Below are 21,324 nucleotides of genomic sequence, written 5' to 3'. Positions count from 1 at the left end.
TAATTTATCTCGTTCCTCTTTTCTGAGCCAGTGACCCAGATTCCTTGGGCTGTGAGGCCGCATGCACAGGGTTGTGCAGACGGGTCTCCATGTTGCCGTACTGGAAAAAATGAGGAGAAAATCACGAGCTGCTTAAAAAACTAGGGGAAGATAACAGAACCCTCACACAGTGGAATTAAAGCAGCTAGACCCGCCGTGGTGACAAAGTACCCCAAGCTACAGTAGGTCCACCCGGATTTGGCTTGTGCCATATAAGTGCAGTTTACCTTTCCCACCACTAGATGGCAGTCCCGTTTTAAAGCAGGTTTTTTTTCACGCAATCCTTCTGCTCAAGATAAAAAGTAACCGTTTTCACCCCATGATGTTGGCAAAAAAAGAGGGATAAAAAGTCTTAAAATTCTTGTTAGTGACTATGTGGGAAAGTGATGAATGTCAGCAAGCGCTGGTTGAAGCATAAGTGGATAGTACTATGCTGGAGGAATTTGAGAGTCACTTTCACGCTGCACACACCATGTGACCCAACCCCGACACGTCTGGATTTGATCATAGATTTGATCTGGATTTGAGGATGATGATGGCTAATGTTTATTTTGACCTGACTGTGTGCCCTGCAGGACCTGTCTTAAGCGCTTACATCATCCAGTCCTCCCAACTCCATGTGGGCAGACACGGTTATTTCCCTCTCCCTTTGCACAGGGGACATCCAGGCACCCAAAGTTCAGGCACCTTGACTCAGGTTAGAGAGCTAGTAAGTGGCAGAGCTCCAAAGCTCGCCCTGTTTCCAGTACAGGGCATGTGGCTCGTGTACACCAGGAAACACACACACACGCACATGCTAGGGTGTTCACTGCCGCAATGTCTGCTAGCCTAACCCTGTTGATGAGACAAGAAAGCCTGAGGGAATACTGGAGAGCAGGTAACACCACGCACTAGACCTACAAGTGGTCAACCTGGCAAAAACAAATGTGGAGATAAAGCAAGCAACTATCAAAAAGACAGAAGCAAATCTGCATATTATGGGGACCAGCATGGAGATTCAAACTGTTAAAGGATACACTGGAAAGATGCATACCAAATTTATAATGGTGTGTCAGGGTTGAGGAGGGAAACAAAAGACAAGGACTTCTAAGCTTATCTGTAATGTGTTAGTATTTTCTCTTTCCTTTTGTATCCTGAGCAAAAAGGGTGAAGCTCAAACCCTACTCTAATCCAGAGTATCTTTTTTTTTTTTTTTTAAGGTTTTGTTTATTGGGCACCTGGGTGGCTCAGCTGTCAAGCATCTGCCTTCAGCTCAGGTTATGATCCCAGGGTCCTGGGTTCGAGCCCCACATCAGGCTCCCTGCTCTCTGGGAGGCCTGCTTCTTCCTCTCCCACTACCTCTGCTTGTGTTCCTGGTGTGTCTATCTCTCTGTCAAATAAATAAATAAAATCTTAAAAAAAAAAGATTTTATTTATTTATTTGACACAGAGAGAGACAAAGAGATCACAAGTAGGCAGAAAGGCAGGAAGAGAGAGAGGGGGGGAAGCAGGCTCCCCGCTGAGATCACGACCCAAGCTGAAGGCAGAGGCCTAATCCACTGAGCCACCCAGGCACCCAGAACATCATTTTATGATTGGATCCTCACAAATGCGTTCCTCAAACCTGACAACTGTTATTGTCAAGCAACCATACAAACCTTTTGCTCCATCAGGGGCATCTCTGATGGATGGAAGGCCTCTGAGGTTGGAAAGAAGGGAAGGAGGAGGGGGGGGCAGGGAGCGTTCTGTCTTGTGCTTAGTGACTGACTTAAGACAGTGGTTCTCTTTAGGGCACCAGCTCCAAACCACTGAAGTGTTTCTTTTTTTTTTAGATTTTATTTTTATTTATTTGACAGAGAGAGATCACAAGTAGGCAGAGAGGCAGGCAGAGAGAGGAGGAAGCAGCCTCCCCGCCGAGCAGAGAGCACGATGCGGGACTCGATCCCAGGACCCTGAGATCATGACCCGAGCCGAAGGCAGTGGCCCAACCCACTGAGCCACCCAGGCTCCCCTGAAGTGTTTCTTTTTAAGTAAAGTTGCAACTTTACTTGTGGTGTGTGGCGGGGGGCCGGGGGGTGGTGGTGGAGAGGAAGGCATGTTATAATCAAGTATTTAATTGCTCAGGTGGAAAGACACAGTGACTCAAACAAATTACCCCTCTCTAACTACATTTAAAGCCGGTAGGCAAATTGGTTACCTAGAAACACAATGACTTACAACTAACCCTCTTCCTGTATTTACCAGAGTCAACACATAAGAAATCACAGGTCATATGGTGACAAGTTTTCCTAGAACTGTAATAGGTTTACAGAGGTTAATGCTCTCCAATTAAAAGGGAATAATGGCTCTGAGCAAGAGATCAGGTCTGGGGGGTGGAGGGTGGACGGGAAGAGGGAAGATAAAACTTTTTTGTATAAAATTGAAAATTGGTTTTTAGTGCCAGCCAGCATGGAGCTTTTGTCAGTGGCTGAATGCACTAAGAATGTGTAGAACTGCAGAGGAAAAGGGTATGTGGATAGCTCTGAACCTAATGGATTGTCTCAAAGCCCCAGACTGTAATACTATATCCTATGCTATGAGGAAGCCTCTTCACAAAAAATATTTTAGGGGCACCTGGGTGGCTCAGTCAGTTATATGTCTGCCTGGGCTCAGGTCTTGATCCCTGGGGTCCTGGGATCAAGCCCCACACTGGGCTCCCTGCTCACTTGAGGAATATTCTCCCTCTCCGTCTGGCTTCCCCGCCCTCCTCCCTTGTGTTCTTGCTCTTTTTAAAGGTTTTTATTTGTCAGAGAGACAGATGTGTGTTGCGCGCACACAACAGGGAGAGTGGCACGCAAAAGCAGCAGGCTCTTGCTGAGCCAGGAGCCTGACGGATGCAGGACTCATCCCAGGACTTGGATCATGACCTGAGCGGAAGGCAGATGTTTATCTGACTAAGCCACCCAGGCGGCCCTTGAATATATAAACATTTTTAAAAAATATATTTTTAATTATCCTCATTTAGAGAATCCCTCATCACAAATCGTGTTTCATTTCACTAGATTTTATTTTAAGATTTTATTTATCCATTTGACAGAGATCACAAGGAGGCAGAGAGGCAGGCAGAGGGGGAAGCAGGCTCCCTGACGAGCAGGGAGCAGATGTGGGGCTCAATCCCAGGATCCCGGGATCATGACATGAGCCACCCAGTGGGTTATCTGCCCCTTCACTGGATTTTAATATGCCACATCACTTAGGGGAACAGGTGGTATCCACATCTTAGTGATATACACGGTAATTCTTAAGAAGTTGTCTCATTTAGAAACTCAGATTTGGCTTTCTCCTCCTATGACTTAGCCGGGAAAATAATTTTTCATTGACATTTCCCTCTCAAGAGGATTGAGACTTCTTAAATGGGTGAGATCTGAGGACTACCAGGATTGTAGTGAGACACTGGTTTCTTATGTCTTTCTGGGAAGTCTGCCCAGGGATTAACTTTGGTTGTTCTCATACAACCTTGTCTGCCTGGTCAGACTCTGAGGGTCTTCCATGGGACTCTTAATGCCATTAGCTTGGGAGATTTGGTGTAAAGCGCCAGGTCCAAGGTGCATTTCTGTGAACCCTAGGAAACAAGTAAAATGCTGTCTTGGGTGCCTGGGTGGCTCAGTGGGTTAAAGCCTCTGCCTCTGGCTCAGGTCATGATCTCAGGGTCCTGGGATCAAGCCCTGCATTGGGCTCTCTGCTCAGCAGGGAGCCTGCTTCCCCTTGCCTCTCTGCCTACTTGTGATCTCTCCCTGTGCCAAATAAAATCTTAAAAAAAAAAAAAAGGCTGTCTTGCTGAGCCTAATCTCCTCAATTCTGGAGGGAGGCTTATTAAAGCAGTGTAGGAAAAATCTGCTCTTACAACTTTTATTTTTTTGACAGACACAGATCATAAGTGGTCAGGGAGGCAGGCAGAGAGAGAGAGGAGGAAGCTGACTCCCTGCTGAGCAGAGAGCCCCACATGGGGCTCCATCCCAGGATCCTGGGATCATGACCCGAGCCGAAGGTAGAGGCTTTTAACCCACTGAGCCACCCAGGCGCCCCATGCTCTTACAACTTTTAATGATCTCACCTGACTTTTGACTTTGGAAATGACAGGCTACGTGAATGTCTGCTGCTTGAAGAGAATGCAGAGGTGTGTATGAGTGAAAGTTCCCCTGCAATCCTCCTTCCTCGTATCTGAAGCTTACTTTCCTTGCCAGGTGGCGATCGCAGAGGATGCCTCCTTCCTGTATGTACTTACACAGAATTCACACCAAAGCTACTAGGCCCGTGGCAAAGCTGAATTCTGAACTTCTAAATACAAAATCTAAACAATTTCCAGGTTTATGAAATTACTCTATAAACACACTAATCTAAGTAAACAGAAACTGAAACAAGAGCCTCATTACTTTACTCGTTATATTTTATTTCTTATAATTAATGGCCAATTAAAGAAAAAACTATAGCACCCTACTATTTTAAGACCACAAATATAACTTAAATGCTATCCCATTCCATAAAACAGGGACCCTTCCCCCAAAGCTATAGTGGGCATTTATTTATTAAGTTTCCCGATCCCAGTGACAACTAATACTTTTTATTACTTATCAAACACACAAAAATTACTGTTCTCCATAGCTGAAGAATCTCACAAATGATACTTTTTCTTTATGTACATGGTTCATCGACTCAAACCAGAACAGAGCTACTAAAATATCCATAATTACAAAGCTCAGACTGGGGTCTGGCTACTCCTAAGGGTTATTCACTGGTATGTTAAGTGGGATTGTCAACCATGTGAAAAATGCTCCATCTTTCCAGAGAGCAATGTTTTACCTGAGGCTAAGGAATCACATTTATATGAAAAAAAATAAATTTTTTTGAAAAATGTTAAATGGAAGTTTTTTTCCCCCAAGTGAAATATACAGAAAACCTCAATATATAAAACTAGTTTTAGGAACTCACATTAGCAGTAGGAGTGGGCCGATGCGATTTCTCCCTCCACACATAGCTGGGCGCTTGTGACCCTTTTCCTCCTGGGGTACCTGGGGAACTTCTTGCATGCCAAGCCTCAAGCCCTCCAATCTCAATTCAAGGACTGGACATCCTTCTCAGGAACAGGTTATAGAGAGGAGTCCAAGAGCCACCAACATGGTGAGAATCCTGCTTTGCTTTTCTAGGTAAATGATAGACCATGCTTACTTGTGCTTCTTTTATGTGCTCAAGTCCAACCCTTAACATCTAAATTTCTCTGTTTTTTTGATCTTTTTGGTTGTTATAGATTTCAACAAATACTTCCACTTTCAGATCCTGTGGCATCTCTACCTTAAGCGGCAATAGATCTTCCCAGATTGTGAGGAACCACTGAATGTTCCCAGACATCATTCTGTCCCTTAATCTGGTTTCTGAACATTCTGGTTCTTTTCCTTCTTTGTATATTCTTCTAGTCGAAGAAGCCACTTGGCCCAGTACTGCGAACAGAGCTCAGTGTCCATGAAATGTGGATGAGCAGGGGATCCATCTTTGTAGGCCACCACGATTAAGCCACACTGAACCTAGGAAGAAACACAGGGCAGTTCCAACATTTATACAGTAGGACCAGAGTTGAGGTTCATTTCCTTTTTGCTCTAGGGCAAACTCAGAATAAAACAATCTACAGTAATAACTCCTGTTTCTAAGAGGGTTTGGTGAAAGATTATGCCAGGATACATAAGAACACAAAGATGACAAGTAAGATATTGAGGAATGGACTGTAAGCACTAAAGCACTATTAACAATGACAGAAAGCTCAGAACAGGGGACGTGCTTTTTAAGGTGGTAGAAGGACAAGGAACAAAGTGAACAATGGGACACAAACAGAATAAAAATCACGAGGAGTTAAGTAGCCATGGATAAGCATCGAGCAAGGCTTTATGTAAGTACAGGCTCAGTGTCCCAACCTGAAAGCTATAGTTGGCATCATTATTTATGGCACCAACATAAGCCACAACCTGCAGCGGGTTGTCAAATGTATTTCGAATGTAAGGTTTCGGTTTCTCCGATGTCTTCCAATCAATCACACACAGCTTGCCCCTAAAGAGAAAGAAAAGGAAGTCTTCGTAAGTAATAGTTCAAACTGAGAAACCTTATGCCTCTTCTTAGGTATGGTTTACTAATTACCACTCAATGACTCTTGCTTCTATTCTCCACTTTCCAAAAAGACAGCTAGCTCCTCTGAGCTTTACTCCTGAGGATTGGAGAAGTGTGATGTTCTCTTTCCTGAGTCCTATATTCAGGTCAGTAATGGGCCTGTCAGGGATATGATGGGAAATGCTTCTGGAAGCACACCAGCAAGAATTACAGGTGCAGATCCATGCAGGAGTGCTGGGGAACTTTCCCATAGTTCCAGTTTCTAAACTGTCTCAAAAGTCCTTTGGACCTCCATGGCCTTGTTTAACAGTTGACATGGGAACTGAAACTATGTCTATCACTATCTTAGTTGGATCTTAATTCAAGTATTTATCAGGATGAACCACAAGAGATCAGTAGCAATCCCCATCATAAAGGACAAAAGCATCATGGTGCTTCAGAAATTCTCTTGCTAGGAACCAAAGCTGGAGTTCAAATCCATAAGCATTTAATAGGCACTGATTATATGTGGAAATACAAATAAGAAAACTTGGTCCCTGCCTTGAAAGTTTACATATAGGGTAGGGTGTCTTACTATTAGGGGTATTGGGAAAGATAAAAAAAATTCTTGCCACTTTAAAATAAAGTCAAATAACCAGTATATTCCTCCCCATTACCCCTCTCCCAGTGGGGTTTATATTTGCCTAGTGCGGATATCAGAAGGATCACAGGGTGAGCAGACTGATAACTGGTGACTATCTGTTCATTCTGTCTTTCATGAACTTCAGTTTCAAAACCAGCAGTTTAGAGGGAGTTTTTGTACAAAGTATGCATGTTACCCACCTGCCACCATAGTTCTAGAACTTATGCAAGGTATTTATAAAGTCAGCCTAGAGTAGCACTGTCTAAAAGATATAAAATGCAAGCTATATATGTTATTTCAAATTTTCTAGTAACCACATCAAAAAAGAAAACAGGTGAAATTTTAATATTTTATTTAACCCAACATACTCAAAATATTATCATTTCATTATGTAATGTTAAGAAGTTATTAATGGGATACATCACATTCTTTTCTGTAGTATATCACTGAAGTCTATTTTATATATTCACAGCATACCTCATTTTAGATTGGCCACACTCAAGTATCTAATTGTTGTATGTGCTAGTGGGTAGTCTTTTGGACAGTGCAGGGCTAGAGGTAGCTTTACTGTCTCTGCAATATTACAAAACCAATATAATCTATGAAAATGAAGAGAGGGCCCCAGTATCCCCAGGGGGCTTCACAGCTCTCAACCTGGAATAAATCAAAATACCTAAAATAAAGATTTTTGATATGGACCACCATTTCTTGCAACATACTATAATTTACAGAACTAAATAATGTGTAAAAGAGATTTTTAGTAGTATAAACCCAAATTAAAATTGCACTAAGACAGTTACAGTTCACAACAAATGAAAAGATGCTCAGCCTAAGTTAAGTGAAATACTGACTGAAACCACGAGAGACAATGTTGATAAACAGCACCTATATGGTGTCATTGAAGGTGTATACAGATAAGCACACTCACACCTGGGACAACTGAAAATGCTTGTTCCCTTTAATCCAGCAACTGTCCTTTTCAGTATGCATTGGAGAGCAATAGGTTGATATCCCAGGTGCAAGTGACAAGAGTCTGGAAAATATAAGTATTCATATCCAGGCCTACTTCAGATCAACTGAATTTATCCAAACTGTACATAAGATCCACCGAACCAACAAGTGAACCTCACAGCCATATACAAGGAGATATGTACACTGCTGCAGTTTGTAATTGTGGAAAACCAGAAATAACCTGAATGTTCCCCAGAGGGAAATAGATATGGTTCATTAATACAAAGGAATACCAAATAACAGTTAAAGAGAGAAGATCAAAATCACCAGACTAACATCTATCCAGTAGTTTGCATTTTAAGTACTATACAGAGAATATCTCATTTAATCTCTTTAAGAACTCTATGAGGTAAGTCCTTTTATTTGTCTTATTTTAGAGATGAACAAACAGTACAGAAAGGCTAACTAGCTTAAGGTTAAGATGAAAAGCTAGAAACCAGACTTAGCCAGCCTGGCTCCAGGGCCAAATATCTTCCCAGCTTTGTGATACTATGCATGTAGAAATTTCTATATACTGTGACTCTTATAGACATGTAGGTAACAATACATGGTATTCTGTATATGTATCCTATACAGTGCTGTGTATGTATGTGGAAAGTAGACTGGCAGTGTCTTACACATGCATTAAACGGTGTTAGTCTTGTGGGTGTGTTAAGTAGTATAGGAAGTAGCCTAGGACATAGTGATTGTCTTTGGCAAGGGGACTGTGAGAGGAGGGAAGATGTGGTTATAGGTGATGTGAGCTTAGTTTATGGTATATTAAAAAAAATCGGAAGCAGATGTGACTATGTTAAATTAATTTTGAGTGGTGGAAAATTTTAAAAGAGAAAAGGATGTTGCAGATCTACATAAACTAATAAGGAAAGATCTCTAAAATAGTTTCAAAATGAAATAAAGCAGGGTTTGGCACTTTGTGTTAATAAGTGGGAGTGGAGACAAATGATTGTAACATATAGTCATAAAGTACTTCAAGACCATAAGAACTTTATTTTTAGGGAAGGAGGGAGGGAGGGAGTGGAAAGGAAGAGAGAGAGAGGGAGAGAACCGAACAGGCTTGATCTCACTACCCTGAGATGAAGACCTGAGCCAAAATCAAGAGTTCAGTGCCTAACAGACTGAGCCATCCAGGTGCCCCAAGATCACAAGAACTTAAAATCAGAGTAGGGGTGGAGGATTCTGGGAAAATGGAAGAGTAGGAAGCACCTGAAATATGTAGGCCCACCTAGACAACAACTGCAATGGCAGAATCTGCTTGATATAATTATTGGAAATCTAGAGCCTACTGAAGCCTTGGATGGTAAACTCTGGTTAATTTTGGTCAATTTCAGCTCTTACCAACTACCCATTCCTCCCACCCCTTCTCAAGGGGCAGGCAGCTGTGCACATGATCCTGGAGGAGCACATACACAGCTTGTGGGAATAAGAGCAGACAAAAAGGGCCTCATCCTCCAAATGTCAGGGATCTGTGCTCTCATCACTGACTGCTGCTCCAGTTCAGAGGTATAGATGAACAGGATGGCCATTGTTACTGCACCTCCCCCCACTGCTACAAGCCCCTCTTCCTCTAGCCAAATTACTTATAGAGGACTTAAAGGGCCAACGCCCACTTTTCCCAACCTTTCATTTTTCTCTTTTTCCCTTATTTGGGAATTAAGATACTAAAGACTACAGCACCGACAAGAAAAAGAAAGTGACTGTGTATGTCCAGGGAAGGGCACAGGCCCAGAAAGACTTGAGAAGACCTTGAGTTTATACTTCCGGCTGATCTTAACACAGAGATAGCCTATGAGAACAATAACAAAACCCCAAACAAAAACAATGAATATGGGTGTCTGGGTGGCTCAGTCAGTTAAGTGTCTGCCTATGGCTCAGGTCATGATCTCAGGGTCCTGGGATCGAGTCCCACATCCGGCTTCCTGGTTCTCAGGGAGTTTGCTTCTTCCTCTGCCTGCTGCTCCCCCTGCTCGCTCCCCCTGTTCGTTCTCTGTCAAATAAATAAAATCTTAAAAAAAAAAAAAAGTAAGCACTCTTGTAACAATGATTTGTAACTCCACTTTTTGTTTTCTACAGTTTTTTTTAAACCTTGAAACAAGCAGAAAAAAATATTGCTCTTAGGTTGATTGATCATACAAATCTTGATCAATGTTTTGTGAAACATCAGATAGCACTGGTTCATCATGTTCTTTCACTCTGCTCAAGTGAGCTGCCCTATACAGAGCACTGATTTCAACTAGTGTTTTGCCTAAGACTGCTGCTGTATCCTCCTGATGGGAATTATCTGTTATTTTCTTTCTCTTTTTTTTTTTTAAGATTTTATTTATTTATTTGACAGATAAAGATGACAAGTAGGCAGAGAGGCAGGCAGAGAGAGAGGAGGAAGCAGGCTCCCTGAAGAGCAGAGAGCACGATGCGGGTCTGGATCCCAGGACCCTGGGATCATGACCTGAGCCAAAGGCAGAGGCTTTAACCCACCAAGCCACCCAGGTGCCCCTTCACTGTTATTTTCTACTCATTCTCATCTCCTTTCTTTCTTTCTTTTTTTCTAAAAGATTTTATTTATTTGAGACAGAGAGAGCGTGAGCATGAGCATGGGGGGGTGGGACAGAGGGAGAGGGAGCAGCAGACTCCCCTGAGAAGCAGGGAGGTTGATGTGGGGCTCAATCCTAGGACCCTGATATCATGACCTGAGTTGAATGTGGATACTTAACAAACTGAGCCATCTAGGCGCTCCACTCATCTCCTTCTCTAGTTGTTCTTGAGCTCTCTGCAGTTCTCCTAATCTCCTGTCTTTTTCTTGCATTTCCAACTCCAGCTAGAATATTAGCTGTTGCTGCTGAAACAGGAGCTCCTCTGACTTGAGTCTCTCCATCATTTCTTGCCCCATCAGAGCTGGTTTTTATTCATGCTCCACGTTGGCCATTTCCTTTTGTCTCAGTTACTCCAGCCACATCTCCTTATACTTGTAAATCCACAATACTACCCACTCTATTGGATTCAGTAAATTCTTGCTATTTCTGTAAAACCCTGAGTTAGACATAGTCCAAGATACTTTTGAAACTATGCTGACTGCCTTTCTAACCCTTACCCTTAACCTGTCAGTAGTATCAGTAGTATCCTGTTGCTGCCAATGAGCCATGCACCTCAGGTGCCAGAGACTGCATGCAGCAAAGAGGGAGAGCCCCATGGATAGGTGAGTGGGTTTTTTTCTACATAATTAAAGAGATGAATAAACCTAAAAAAATTATTAGTTTATGTTTTGGGGCACATAATATATAAAGACAATTTTATGACAACAACTAAAAGGGAAAAGTAGGGACAGAGTTGTTTAAAGGAATAGTTTCTATATGTCATTGAGGACGGTACAAATTTAAATTAGAGTGTTATAACTGGGATGTTAAAGGCAATCCCCATGGTAAGCACAAGGACAATAGCTATAGATATACACAAAAGGGAATAAAAAAAGAATTGAAATGTTTCACTACAAAAAAGAAACAGAGGGGCACCTGGGTGGCTCAGTTGGTTAAGCAACTGCCTTCGGCTCAGTTCATGGTCCCAGAGCCCTAGGATCGAGTCCCATATCGGGCTCCCAGCTCCATGGGGAGTCTGCTTCTCCCTCTGACCTTCTCTCTCACTCTGTCTCTCTCTCAAAATAAACTAAAAAAAAAAAAAAAAAAAAAAAAAAAAGAACACGAAAGACAGAAACATACAGGAAATGAGACAAAAAAGATATCATGCCTATAGAAAATAGGTAACAAAATGACAAAAGTATCTCCTTATCAGTAACTAGTTTAAATGTAAATGGATTAAATTCTCTAATCAAAAGACAGAGATTGGCAGGATGGCTGAAACACAGGATTCAACTATATGCTATCTACAAGAGACTCACCATAGACCCCAAGACACAAATAGGCTGAATGTGAAAAGACAGAGAAGATATTCCATGCAAATAAAAACCAAAAGAGAGCAAAGGTGGCTCTAACAGAAGAAATAATCTTTAAATTGAAAAAAATGAGACAAAGAAAGATATTATATATTAATAAAAGGTTCAATACATCAAGAAGTATAACAATTATATACATTTACACACCTAGTAACAGGTTAGCAAAATAACATAAAGCAAAACCTGACAAAATTGAAGGGAGAAATACAGTTCTTTTTTAACTTTTATTTATTTACGTAATCCCTATACCCAATATGAGGGTCTGACCTGGAGATAAAAAGTCACATGCTCTTCCAAGAAAGCCAGCCAGGTGCCCCAGAAATTCACTTCAATAATAATAGTAGGAGAACTTCGATACCAATTTTCAATAATGGATAGAACCAGACAGTAGGAAGTAAGAAAATAAAGGACTTATAACAACACAATAAACCAACTAGATCTAACAGATATACAGTAGTCTCTACCCAACAACAGAATACACACCTTTTCAACCACAATCCATATACTAGGCCATAAATTAAGTCTCAACATATTTAAACAGATAGATGTCACACAAAGCATCTTCTCCAATTACAAGATGAAGTTAGAAATCAGTAAAAGAAGTAGAACTTGAGTAAAAAATCATAAATTTGTGGAAATTAACATAACCAACCAAAGAAGTCACAGGGGAAATCAGAAGATACTTAGAGGTGAATATAAATGAGAACACAGCATACCAAAATTTATGGGACACAGTGAAAACAGTGTTAGGGAAGCTATACAACAATAAATACTTATATTAATAAAAAATGAGGGGCGCCTGGGTGGCTCAATGGATTAAAGCCTCTGCCTTCAGCTCAGATCATGGTCTCAAGGTCCTGAGTTGGGCTCTCTGCTTCCTCCTCTCTCTGCCTGCCCCTCTGCCTACTTGTGATCTCTGTCAAATAAATAAATAAAATTTAAAAAATCTAAGAAAAAAAAGAAACAACGAAGAATCAAATCAACATCCTAACCTTACAACTTAAGGAACCAAAAAAACAAAGTAAACCCAAAACTTATAGAAGAAAATAAAAGAGATTAAAGACAAATGAATTTCAGAATAGAAAATCAATAGGAAAAAAAATCAGTGAAAATAAACACAAAACCTATGAGGACTATATCATGAAGAAATAGAATAAATGAACAGCTCTATAATTAGAAAGGAGATTTTATCAGTAATCAAAAATCTCCTGGCAACTAACAGCTCTAGACCTGATGATTTCATATGGATGAATCCCATCAAACATTTACATAACTAATACCAACGCTAAATCTTTCCCAAATAAATTGTAAAGTAGGGAACTTTGTAATTCACTCTATGAATACAGTATTACCCTGATACCAAAGCCAGACAAAGGCACTACAAGAAAACTACAGAATAATCCTTACGAACAAAGTTGTAAAAATCCTCTACAAAATAGTAGCAAATAAAATTCAGCACTTATTAAAAGAATCATACAGCATCACAAAGTGGGCTTTATTCCTGGAATGCAAGAATGGTTAAACACAAAAATCCACCAATGTTATATGCCTTATTAATAGAATGAAGGAAACCATTTGATCATCTTAACTGATGAAGAAAAACCATCTGACAAAATGAAATACCCTTTATGAAAAAAATACTCAAAATGCTAGGGATAGAAAAAAACTACCTCAATATAATAAAAGCCATATACATATGAAAAGCCCACAGCATACTCAATGGTGAAAGACTGTAAGGTTTTCCTCTAAGATCAGGAACAAGGCAAGGCTGCCTGCTTTCATCACTTCTATTTAACAGATCTGGATGTTCTAGCCAGGGCAATTAGGTAAAACAAAGAAATAAAAAAGCAACCAAGCTGGAAAGGAAGAAGTAAAATTATCTCTGTTTACAGATGAATGATCTTTTATGTTAAAAATTCTAAAGAATAGGGGCGCCTGGGTGGCTCAGTGGGTTAAAGCCTCTGCCTTCAGCTCAGGTCATGATCCCAGAGTCCTGGGATCAAGCCCCACATCCGGCTCTCTGCCCCACATCAGGGAGCCTGCTTCCTCTTCTCTCTCTGCCTGCCTCTCTGCCTACTTGTGATCTCTGTCTGTCAAATAAATAAATAAAAAATCTTAAAAAAAAATTCTAAAGAATACACACAAAAACTGGTAGGACTATATAAATAAATTCACCAAAGTAGCAGGATACAAAGTCAACACACAAGTCCAGTGCATTTCTATACATAAACAATGAACAATATGGAAAGGAAATTACAAAAACAATTCCATATAACATCAAAATGAACAAAATACTTGGGGATTAACCAAGGAGACTTTAGACTTGCACAATGAAAACTGCAAATGACTGTTGAAAAAAATGAAAAATTTAAAAAAACTTAAAAGACCTAAATGAAAACATGCCCCATATTCACAGATTAGATGTAATATTTTTAAGATGTTCATATTACCCCAAGTGATCTGCATATTTAATACAATCTATAAAAATCTCAATGATGATTTTGCACAAATTGAAACCAATCTTAAAATCCACATGGAATCTAAAAGGGACTCTGAAAAGCCAAAATAACCCTGAAAAAACAAAAACAAAAAAACAAAAAAAACAAAAAACCAAGCAAACCTGGAGGACTCTCACTTGTTAATTTCAAAGCTTACTACAAAGCTATAGTAATTAAAATAGTATGGTACTTGTATAAAGACAGATGCATAGACTGATGGAAATGAATAGAAAGCCCAGAAACCCTCACATACACCATCACAAGATTTTTGACAAAGGCACCACATCTATTCAATGAGGAAAGGACCGTCTTTTTAACAAATGGTACTGGGGAAACTGGACATCCACACACAAAAGAATAAAGTTGGACTCTTACCTAACACCAGATAAAAATTTTAACTCAAAATGGATCCCTGACTTAAAGGGAATACTTAAAACTACATAAAACTCAGAAGAAAACATAGGACCCAAGCTTAATGACACTGGATTTGGTGGTGATTTTACTGAATGTGACACCAAAGGCACAGGCAACAACAACAAAATACACCAATTGGCTTACAGGAAAAGCTCTAAAAATTGTGCATCAAAGCACAAGGATAAAGATTAGTCAGTCAAAGAAAGACAAATACTTTGATTTTACTCACATGAGGTACCAAAGAGTAGTTAAATTTACAGAGACCGAAAGTAGAATGGTGGTTGCCAGGGGCTGAAAGCAGGGGAGAGTATAGTAATCACTGTTTAATGGGCACAGAATTTCAGTTTTATAAGATGACATGTCCTGGAGATGGATGGTATTGACGGTTGTACAACATCTTGCATGTATTTAATGGTAATAAATATTTTACCACATTAAAACCTTTTTAAAAGAAAAAGTGGAAATGGGAGACTTACTTTTAGTAGCGTGGGTTAACTACATATATTACCTATTAAAAATGTTTTAAAAATTTTTGAAACCTTAATTTCCAAAAATATTCAATGGACATATTCTCAATGTTGATCCTTTCCACTTGAAGAGCAGAAAACAATCATCAGTACTGTGGACAGCACTGTGAAGTGTCTGGTGTTAGGAACTTCTTTTTTTGATTTTGTTGTGGTTTTTTTTGGTTTTTGTTTTAAAGATTTTATTTATCTAAGAGAGAGAGAGAGAAAGCACAAGTGAGGGGATGGTCAGAGGGAGAAGCAGATTCCCTGCTAAGCAGGGAGCCCAACTCAGGACTTGATCAGGGGCTCTGGGATCATGACCTGAGCTGAAGGCAGACACCCAAGCAACTGAGCCACCCAGGCTCCCTCAGTGTCAGGAACTTCTTGAAAGCCTTAGGTAGAACTGCCTATGGCTACCTTGGTTAATCTAAAAGGCAACAAAAAATAGCCTATTAAATTTCTAGGCACACAGGGTTCTTCTCAGATACAAGGCAGTTATGGCATAAAACTGTTAGGTGCCCTGAACAATTTCCAGACTAATGAATATTCTGTCAATTTTTTTAAAATTTAAATTTTGACTAGAGTTCCAAGAGTTACACTCACAGATTTTTACCTATCCTGGTGTATAGCCCATATATATATATATATATTTTTTGGAATAGGGTATCTGCAGGTTACATCTCCCCTTGGAATCTGGAATTAGTGGGAAAAACAGTAACATAGCAACAATTTAAAAACCACAGAAAGCTTTAGTAAGTTCAGAGTCCCTACCCATGTCAACTACCACCTGGAAGCCAGGAAAAGAAATGATTTTCAGGGCTAACAGATCAAGGTGCTATTTTTAGGGAAAAGGGAAAGAAAATGCAGGAATCAAACTGGATCTTTTTTTTTAAGCTATTTATTTTAGAGAGAGAGAAAGAGTAAGAGAGCATGTGCATGAGTTGCAGGGGGATGGGTGGGAGCAGAGGGAGAGGAAGAAAAGTCTTAAGCTGACTCCACACTCAGCACACACCCAACCCAGTGCTCAATCTCATGACCCTGAGATAAGAGTCAAAATCAAGAGTTGGACGCTTAATAGACTGAGCCCACCACTTGGGTGCCCCATCAAATTGGATCTAGTGGTTAGCAGCTTGCTTGGGAGTAGGGAAGGAGGAACATGCTGGATATGGAAAAATTTTACCTTTTTTCTACCAAACACTGATTCTGGAACACAAATTTACAAGAATTATGAGGCTCTTCCCCATGTGTCTCTTATCTCCTGCCCCATTCCCAATTCTTTTATGTATCATAGAGGTTTTTAACTTCACAGGGCTGTACCTTGAAACAGGAGTTCAGAGGAAAAAATAGTGTTTGACAGGCATCATCTGTTCCACCCTGCATTACTTTATCTCCACACTTTGATAGAAAAAAAATCTAATACTTACTGATATTCAGCCACACAGTCCAGTAGACCTACATACTTTAGGGTCTCATGTTGAACAGCGCTTTCAAGAGCTCGCACTCCACTGACATCTTTCAAGATATGCTGGACACTTTCAATATATCCAGATTCGAGATTTTCTTCTCTTTCCTTCAAGTCCCCCTCAGGTGCAAGTATGCTTTCCAAGGCTTTATGGAACCGTTTCCCTTGTAAAAATATGTCTGAAAAGAAAATTGGGGGAAAAAACAAACAAGAACAAAGTCTAAAAAACAAATACTTAAAAACCTCTGAACAATAAAATTAGAAATTATATGAATTACCTTTAAGTGACAACTGCTAAGATACCACATTTTAGCCTCTTCTGAAATCTAAGAATGTACTTTGAAAAGTAAAGGGACTTAAGAGGCGTCTGGGTGGCTCAGTGGGTTGGGTCTCTGGCTTCAGCTCAGGTCCTGATCTCAGGGTCCTGGGATCAAGCCCCACATCAGGCTCTCTGCTCGGCGGGGAGCCTGCTTCCCCCTCTCTCTCTGCCTGCCTGTCTGCCTACTTGTGATCTCTGTCAAATAAATAAATAAAATCTTAAAAAAAGAGTAAAGGGACTTAAAATAGTTAGAACAATAAAGAGAATCAAAATAATTTCTAGTAGAATTAGGCCAAAGCTACAGTTGAAGATCTAGGGCAACACCTAGTTTATCATATTATGAATTTAAGCATCCGTTTTAGTAACTTAACTGATTATGAGAAATAATTATTAGAAAGTTAAGGAACTGTGCTTCTGTTCACAGTTCTTTTTACAACCAACACCAAATTAATGAACATAGTGGGGGAATCCTTTCACTAACAGGCCTAATGAATGGCAAGGAATAAAAATCAAGTCACATACAAATTAAAAACAAACTGCACGTTTTGGGGCTTGGGGGTAAGAGGATATATGTAACACTCTTCTGCACTTTTTGGGGGGACTAAAACAGGTTAAGACAGTTGCTCTATCCTGAAATTTTTCCTCATATGCTTAAGAAAAATTAGATATGTAATTGACATATAAGGCTGTATTCATTTCAGGCATTCAACATAATGATTTGGTATCTGTATATCCTCATACATTTTTAAGTTAAGAAAATACAAATAAATCCAAGAAATTGTACATATTCACTTCATCCTTGACAAGAGAAGGAAACAAAGGGAAGGCATTGTGCTAAGAAGTGACCCTGGTGCTTTAAAAATATTATTTAACTTTCAAACACAACAACCCAGCAAGGTAACAATCATGACTCCCAGTTTAATGAATGAGGCTTACACAATGCTTTGCCCCAAAGCAAAAAGGCAGACTAGCAGCCTGGCACCAGAGTCCATGTTCAATTCCAGTCCATCATACAACAGAATGAGGAAGGCAAAATTAGGGATTAGAGTAGGAAATATATATGCATGGAGACAGACCCATAGAAAATTAGGAAAATCTGATCTAGTAAGGTAATTTCAATGCAGGGGGAAAAGAATTTACCAAGACCGTGTTTTAAAAAACTCCTTCTCCTGACCCATTAATCAATTTAGTGGGCTATGACATGCTTTTTCTTTCTTTTCTTCCCTTCTTTATAGGTAGGGGGGAGCATGGCCCTAAACCTCATGTGATTGCCCCTTATGAAAAAAAAGTGATTCTGCCTGTTTCTTAAAATTGATCCTGAGAAACTCGTCAGAGTAATAGATCTACAAAGTGAATTATATGGAAAACAACCATTGTTTTACTTCTGCTTGGGATAGTGAAGCACCTTCACATTCCCAACAGAAATTCCTTTCCTTTATCAAGGCCTCCAGAGTACTTTTTTACTTTGTGCCAAGGGCTACAAAGTCCTAGGTTCCCAAACTCCTAGCAGCTTTCTGCCTTTACTTATCTGTGATTTCAGCATCCCCACAAACTATGATATTCCAGGTTCAAGGAAAATCAAAAACAACTTCCCATGAGGAAACAATGTCAAGTCTAAATCCTAGTAGTACAAAATATGAAAATTAAGATGACATTAGATTTCATTTTATGCTGCTTGCTTAGAAAGCAAAAAATAGATAGTGATTGTTACTTATTACCTAAAGGCAGTTAGCTCCTGCATATATTCCTCCCCCACCAGAGCTGAGGAATGTTCTAAAGGATGAGGACCTTGACCATTTTTTGACATATGCAGGTGCTGTCTATATACTTAACGTATGCGGCATATTTAATGTGTTACCCACACAGTTTTTTCTAAGGTGCCACAAAATTAGTGCATTACTCTCGAAATTAAAAGTGCTCTCTACCAGCCACAAGGGGTATACGTACTGCTTTCAGGGAAGCATGGGCTAAGGAATGATCAACCAAAAAAACCTAGCTTTAATAAAAGACAACTATATCACTCTGATGGGACCAGCTAATTCACCTGTGCCAATGGGCTTTCACCTTTCTTTCGAATGAAACCTGTTTTAAGGAAGCTATTCTCCTCACCCAAGAAGTTAGTATTAGGAGCTGAAAGCTTAAGTTTATTTGTTCTCAGTTACTAAACAAGAGCATCAGATTATTTCACTTTACCAAAATCTAAACACAAATCGTGTGCTCTGGTTTACTCCCTGTCTTTAAATTTACACGTCAATGAGGATAAGTAGAGCCAGGGGCAGTCACCGCATTCTGAAGAGACTGCCTAGCAAACAAGTAGAATTCCATTATCAGGTGACTGTTTTCCTTAATCAAAGAAAACAGGCAACTTTAATACTTAAGTTCGTAGCTTATAAAAGAATTTTCTAAATCATTTAGTCAAACTACTTGCTCTCTGTGCTTCAGTTTCATTTCATCTGAAATGAGAATAATAGTATATATTCTGCATAGGGTTGTTAATGATTGAGTTAATTCAGATTAAGTGCTATTTAATGCTACTTATCATTTGAAAGCAGCACCTCACTAGTTCAGGTCAAAAACACCCTCACTCTTTCGACACTGGTGCTCTATAGTCTAGAAAACACAGTAACCATACAGAACCAGGATTGAGAAAATTACTTGAAGAATATTCTGCAAAGCCATCCTCTCCCAGTTCCAGAATCATCCGCTGTTTCCACCTCTCCAAGTAGAAAAGTTGTTCTGATGTCATGGTCTGCTGAAGGATCTTGGTCACACTACGTGCTGTATTTCTTTGCAAAGGGATTTTCAAAGGAACTGTAGGAGTACTTGTTGCGTTTGGTTTTATGCTTTTCTCTGGATTGAAGAGAGGACACCAGTTTCGTGGAACTCTTGCTTCTTCATCTTGCTTAGGGGGCTTACACTTACTCACAGGTCCATAAAGTAAATTATCTTCCTCAAACAATGATTCTGGAGTCTGAGCAAGGCCTCTGGATGACAAGACAGATTGTACTAAATCAGAGTACTTTCCTTGGTCCACTTCTTTATAAGGGTTCACTTTTTTCTTCCGGCTGCATGAGTAAGAGGAAGTGGAGAAATCCACATGGGCGGTTGGTTCTAGAGAAAACCTCTTTGAACTTCTAAGCTGCCTGCAGATGGTCTGAAACGCCTTCATCTTTAGATGCTTTCTCACTTCCCTCTAGTCTATTGGCAATGTTGAGGGCCTTTTATCTTTGCACTCCTATTAAAGAGAAAAGTGGAGTTAGATACCACATGCATTAAATATTTGAACGGCTAAAATGGAAGCTGCATCAGTACGGTAAGGCACGTTAACCTGCATTCCATTAAGCTTTTCCGACATGTCTGGACAATGCTATTTCCAAAGAAAGACTCTCGTTAATAGGCAGAACGACCAGTACTTGTTAAATGTGAAATAGTACAGCTTGGGGGCAAGACGTCGCTAATATTCAATCCGAAGAATCGGGACACCTAAGAAGGGAGGCCTGTGAGACATAGAGAAAAAGAGAATGCTACAGCCCGTCCGTCCCATAGCGGCCACGACGGTCAAGGTGAACCGCTGATCCCTAGATACCAGGCTCCCTGCTTGCTAAGTATTCCAGGAGAAGACTTCTCACTAAACTCTCGCACGCTTTAAGGTGGTTACTTCTGCGACACGGTTTTACAGACTCGGAAACTGAGCTTCTGAACGGTCCCAGCAGGAAAGCGCGGGTAAGCAGTGGTCAGCGGGGCCCATCATCGTGATCCCAAGACTGGGGCCTTCCGCTCCGCCCTACATTTGGAACCACGCCCTGCATGTGGAACCAGGGTCCTACATGTGGACCGGACGGCTGGGGCCTCTGCTGTGGGAATCAGGATTAGGGAAGAAACAGCTTAAACAGTAACCAGCTCTCGGCCAGGAAAGGTACCTCAGAAGCACCAGACTTCACTCAACTTCCAACGCGCCCACAACCTCTCCAGACCCGTACTTTCCCCGGTCCCGCGCTCAGAGATCGAGTTAGGCCCCGCCTAAGGGGCGGCGGTCCCCGCCTGCCCCGCGGCGCTGACGCCTTGCCGCTAGCCTCTCCTTCACCGCCGTAGACACTCCCGCGATCCTTGAGGAGTCCCTCCCCTCCGGAGTTAGCGCGCGTTCTGTCAAATCGCGCCTTACGCTCTCACGATATCTTGTGTACGTCACAGCCCGTCGCCATCTTGAACTCTGGCTGAGTAATAAATTGCCCCGCGCGAGAGCGCGGGCTTTCTTGAGACGCGCATTGCTGAGAGCGTTCACGTTGCTCCGAGTCCTTGTCGCGGCCCTGCGGTTGGCGGTTTCCGCGTGGCCCGGAGCGAGGGTAGGCCACGCGTAGCTTTTTTGCCCGGCTCCAAGATGGACGGCAGCGGGGACGGGGGA

The 21,324-nt window shown here is 40.8% G+C and overlaps 2 protein-coding genes across 7 annotated transcripts in view; one reads left to right on the top strand and one right to left on the bottom strand.

The window, feature by feature from the left end:
• Positions 1-4,426: 4,426 nt before the first annotated feature.
• On the bottom strand, positions 4,427-21,220 carry MGME1 (mitochondrial genome maintenance exonuclease 1). Of its 3 annotated transcripts, none has more exons than XM_013057075.2 (5): positions 21,085-21,220; positions 19,578-20,157; positions 16,566-16,782; positions 5,961-6,093; positions 4,427-5,576 (listed from the first exon to the last, which is right to left on the bottom strand). In XM_013057075.2, the coding sequence occupies exons 2-5, from the start codon at positions 20,089-20,091 to the stop codon at positions 5,415-5,417; spliced, it is 1,026 nt and encodes a 341-aa protein (XP_012912529.1). In that variant the 5' UTR covers positions 20,092-20,157; positions 21,085-21,220; the 3' UTR covers positions 4,427-5,414. The 3 variants fall into 3 exon arrangements, with proteins under 3 accessions (XP_012912529.1, XP_012912527.1, XP_012912530.1); XM_013057073.2 differs by lacking the exon at positions 21,085-21,220 and adding an exon at positions 20,843-21,048; XM_013057076.2 differs by lacking the exon at positions 21,085-21,220 and adding an exon at positions 20,251-20,710.
• SNX5 (sorting nexin 5) overlaps positions 21,126-21,324 on the top strand; it is a 28,645-nt gene continuing 28,446 nt past the window's right edge. For 2 of the 4 annotated variants that reach the window (XR_006606300.1, XM_004754179.2), the window contains exon 1: positions 21,128-21,265. The gene's annotated coding sequence lies outside the window, so the exon portion shown is untranslated. Of the gene's footprint in view, positions 21,266-21,324 lie in introns of all 4 variants that reach the window. The other 2 variants (XM_004754180.2, XM_004754181.3) reach the window with 2 other exon arrangements.

The sequence above is a fragment of the Mustela putorius genome, unplaced genomic scaffold (genome assembly GCF_011764305.1).
Source record: "Mustela putorius furo isolate JIRA1106 unplaced genomic scaffold, ASM1176430v1.1 tig00000253_pilon_pilon_pilon, whole genome shotgun sequence".
Classification (NCBI taxonomy): Eukaryota; Metazoa; Chordata; class Mammalia; order Carnivora; family Mustelidae; genus Mustela; species Mustela putorius.
Note: the sequence above shows the minus strand (reverse complement) of the source record. Positions and strands in the feature narration are given on the sequence as shown.